Raw genomic sequence first — 4,330 nt, 5'->3', positions numbered from 1 at the left:
AGACTTAATACAGTTAACAAATAATACGCACGTTTAAGACAGGGCATATTAGGAATTTGCGCTAAAGGTATACTTAAGGAAATTGAGCCCAAAATATTCATTATCTCTTTGGCTTTCTCTCACTAGGGTTTGCAAACATTTAGCTCTCTTCCATCTCTAGAAATCCAACCCCAATCTCTACTTAAATTCATTCTCATCTTGAATCTCTACTCCAAGCAAGCAAGGATGGTTGATTAGTCTTTGAAGGAAGTAGTACTAGGATGGGTGACCTACGGGAAGTTTCCGGTAAGCATGTGAGTGAGGACAAAGCATGCCGAAAAGACTCGTGTTGGTTTGTGGGGTTAGTCGGCAATCATGTAAGCAAATGCGGGATGTTACATGTGGTGCCTATAAATGCACCACCTTAGCTTGTTTATGCCACTTTGAAAGGGCGCTTAGTTCCATCGAGCCCTTATGAAGGGCATAGTGTCCTTTATCCGGTTTTCCGGTCCATTACTCTTCCTCTCTCCAACAAATTTCTTTTTTTACATACATATGCCTTTTTTTTCCATTAGAATTGTTCTTTTATTTTTGCACTTGAAATTTAATTTTTAACAATGTTACTCATTTTATTTATTGAATTTAAATTCTTCATGACTATTATTAGGCTAAGCTGCAGTTTTGACCCCCTAACTTTGACAATGTTGCGATTTTGGCCCCCTATTAAAAAAAATTAAAAAGTGACCCTCCATGTTTAGGGAAATATACTCTTTTAACCCCCTAACATAAGGGAAATATGCTTTTTGACCCCTTATCTTTACAAATAGGTGCGATTATGGCCCCTTTTTTGGGACACGTGGCGTCTTCTCGGCAATTTTGAAACGCAAGGGGCCAAATTTTAATTTTTTAATAGGGGGCCAAAATCGCAACATTTTGAAACTTAGGGGGTGAAAAGTGCGGTTTAGCCCTATTATTATAGATACCAAAATTTTGTTAAATTCACAAATAACGAGAAAACAAACTTTGTTTAAAAAAACAAGCTTGAATTATCCGAATAGATAGCATTAATTAATTAGTTTCATTAAAAAGGAGTAAATAAGAGTAATTTTAAAATGATATAATTGAAAATTGTACTCTTAAACTATCAAAACGACAATTAAATAGGAATGTCAAATTTCTATTCAAATGACAGGATTGAAGGGAATATTCTTTAATGATATAAAGAACTATCAAATTACACCCACTAAAGCAAGACCATCCTTAAATGGTTTATCAATGTTTTTTTTTTAAAAAAATTGAATATTTGTCTAAAATTTAAAAATGTTAAAACATATTTTCATAGTGTATTTTAAGAAATGCATTCTCTCGAAACTCAGTAATTTTCCTATCATAGTGTACTCTTGGTTCCTCTATTTTAAATTTATTTATCCCCCTATTTGAAAAACTGGTTTTTCGATCCTCCTATTTCACATTTTTTGAAATTTTGTTCGATCTTTTGATTTTAGACTCTTTTTTTATGATAGGACTTATTCATTTATGACACAGCAACATATATTAGGTTGTAATGAATATTCGTCTGCAAATATATATATATCTGATATCCTTGTCTTCAAAATGAGATGAAGGACCAATTATTTTTAACTAAAAAATAACTCAAAATAAGATGAATGAACATAAATAGATATGTTACATCATAAATAGTTGGGCATATGTACACATATTGATAAAAAAAAAAGTAGACATCATTTTTCATCATATAATTCATTGATCTTGCAATATCAATGTCCTCTTTAAATAAATACCTCCGCATTTATAAACAACCAATAAAAAATGACATCTTATTTATTTATTTTTTTGTCAAAATCTCATTTATTAATCTCAAAATAGTCAATAATCTTGAGAAGAAACAATATTGGTTGATCCAAATGTCACAAACGAGCTCCATAAAACTTACATTGTTGCCTGACCAAAAAAAAAAAAAAAAAGCTTACGTTGTTGTTTCCTTTACTCTCGTAACCAAAAAATAAAAATACATCTTATTGATAAATGAACTTTCGCATACAAAACACTCGAACCAATCATTCCTAAAATCAGGTTTTTGACCGGATACACTTGATTTGCAGGGAATCCAAACCCAACTAAGCAGCCAGACGATAGGTTGGCACAGCTAGCAGGGGTTGATTTCTCGGCATTGTGAGTTCAAATTTTTCAAACATATCTAACTCATCATGGGACATCCCATCCGGAAGCTCCCAATTGAAGCAATGCATTAGCTGAGCCACAACAAGTTTAACAGAAGTAATTCCCATTTGCAATCCAGGACAACCTCTTCGACCAGAACCAAACGGCAAGAGTTGAAAATCATGTCCACGAATGTCTACATTACTATCTTCAAATCTCTCTGGATAAAACATCTCAGCATTATTTGACCAAACATTAGTATCTCTCCCTATTGTCCATGTATTTATTAAAACTCTTGTCTTTTTCTTGATGTAATAACCATCGACAACAACATCTTCAAGACACTCATGTGGTACTAACAAAGGTCCAACAGGGCACAACCTTAAGGTCTCTTTCACAACCATAGTCAAGTAAGGTAATTTTGCTAAGTGGGTCTCCTCCACTTGCCTATTCATTCCAACCACATTTTCTAGCTCTTGTTGGAGTTTCTTCATTGCATAAGGATGCTTTAGAAGTTGTGAAAGTACCCAATCAATTACCACCGAGGTTGTATCTAGTGATGCTGAAATCATGTCTATTAAAATAGCCTTGATGTTGGTTCTATCAATGTCATATTTGTTGTCTTTGGAATCAATTGATTGGTTCATGAGTGATAACAATATGTCTACAAAGTCCTTGTTATTATGGCCTTTCTGTTCTTCAATGGGTCGATTCTCACGCTCTTGGATTATGTGCTCCAACAATTCATCATACTGCTTCCATGTTTTCTTAATTTGTCTTTCTATTCCCTAATAACCAATGAGTTGAATTAGCAATGGATATTGATGAAATAAGGAATGTTGAATTTTAATTAAGCTTAAGATTCATGTTTTTTCATTGATGTTTTCTTAAAAAAATAATTACCGAGACATATATATCACGCGTAGACGATTGTTAGCAACATACTTTATTTTCTTAGTTAAAAGTCAAGTGGATATCAATTAAATTTGGTGAGACTCTGACTCATACAAATTTACTAATAGAAAAATATTCATTGAAATAATATGTTAGAAAATATATTGTTAATAGAATTGAAATCGTGTATATCATACCTGAAGATCAAACGGACGTAGCCAAGGTAGATAATCGGAGAGATTAAACTTTCCAGTCAATGACATCGCCTCGTGAACAAGCCCCTTTAAGTCGAACCTATCATTTTTGCTTCGTCCCAATATCATTTTACAAGTGATATTCTCTATAAGCTCAGCCACAGCCTTGCTAACATTAACAACCTCATGTAATGTAGCTGATTTTCTTAGTGACTTAACCAACAATCCAACCTCTTCCTTTCTCAAAGGAGCAAACATCTCAACTTTTGAAGAATGCAATAATTGAATGGTACACAATTTCCTCATATTGCGCCAATTGGCCCCGTACTCGGTGAAAATTATGCCCTTTTTACCATATGTCATATAATCTGCAGCAAAAGCTTTAGGCCTGCTGGAGAAAATACTATCATTCATGGGTCTTGAGGAATAATACAGCAATTTGAGGTGATGAAACCACAATGGTTTGTACTTGTCCTAATTTGAAGGACATAATAGGTCCATATTTTTGAGAAAGGAATTGAAGGGAACGATGTGGAAGTTTTCCTAGCATGTGAAGGTTACCAATAATTGGCAAAGGTTTTGGACCTGGTGGATTTTTCCTACCATTTTTTGATTCAATTTTGAGTGAAAAATAGTAGCTGATAGAATGAGTATGAATATAACAAAGAGAATTTCAGGGATAACAAATGTTTGAGGTAACATGTTTGCCTGAAAGAGTGTAGAGATAAGGTTTTGGGGGATGTTGTGTTGATGGAAATTTTTTGTTGAAGGAATGTTGATGCAAAATTGGAGACTCAGTTTGGTATTTATATAGAAATATGTCCTTTATATTTAATTATTTAAGGTCTATGATTGGGCTAAAGCTAAGTGTCGGAACTCAAAATGTCACGTTTTGCAATTTTTTACCCACGTTTTATTTATTTGGTTTCATTCTCATATTTTATTTTAGTACAAATTTGATAAAGTAATTTAATCAGACTCAACATTCGTCACGGTTTGGCTTTAAATTATTTTTCTTAACAATACTTTTCTTCCCCAACCATATATGCTGATGGGTTAAAATATGGGTTCCATCAAGCTCC

At 33.3% G+C, this 4,330-nt stretch overlaps 1 protein-coding gene across 1 annotated transcript; it reads right to left on the bottom strand.

Annotated features, from left to right (window-relative positions):
- Positions 1-1,898: 1,898 nt before the first annotated feature.
- Positions 1,899-4,031, bottom strand: LOC146918306 (cytochrome P450 CYP736A12-like). The gene is made up of 2 exons (XM_085719955.1): positions 3,252-4,031; positions 1,899-2,948 (listed from the first exon to the last, which is right to left on the bottom strand). The coding sequence occupies exons 1-2, from the start codon at positions 3,660-3,662 to the stop codon at positions 2,118-2,120; spliced, it is 1,242 nt and encodes a 413-aa protein (XP_085576081.1). The 5' UTR covers positions 3,663-4,031; the 3' UTR covers positions 1,899-2,117.
- Positions 4,032-4,330: the final 299 nt, after the last annotated feature.

This window comes from Medicago sativa, chromosome 6 (genome assembly GCF_051527215.1).
Source record: "Medicago sativa cultivar Bolivia chromosome 6, Bolivia_mono, whole genome shotgun sequence".
NCBI lineage: Eukaryota > Viridiplantae > Streptophyta > Magnoliopsida > Fabales > Fabaceae > Medicago > Medicago sativa.
This window is presented reverse-complemented; position numbering and strand designations above follow the sequence as displayed.

Bases quoted from the DNA above. Each gene is read 5' to 3' on its own strand.
- LOC146918306 (XM_085719955.1), bottom strand. From the start codon at position 3,662: ATGAATGATAGTATTTTCTCCAGCAGGCCTAAAGCTTTTGCTGCAGAT. The intron at 2,949-3,251 runs GTATGATATACA...ATTGGTTATTAG, and splicing joins TACGTCCGTTTGATCTTCAG to GGAATAGAAAGACAAATTAA.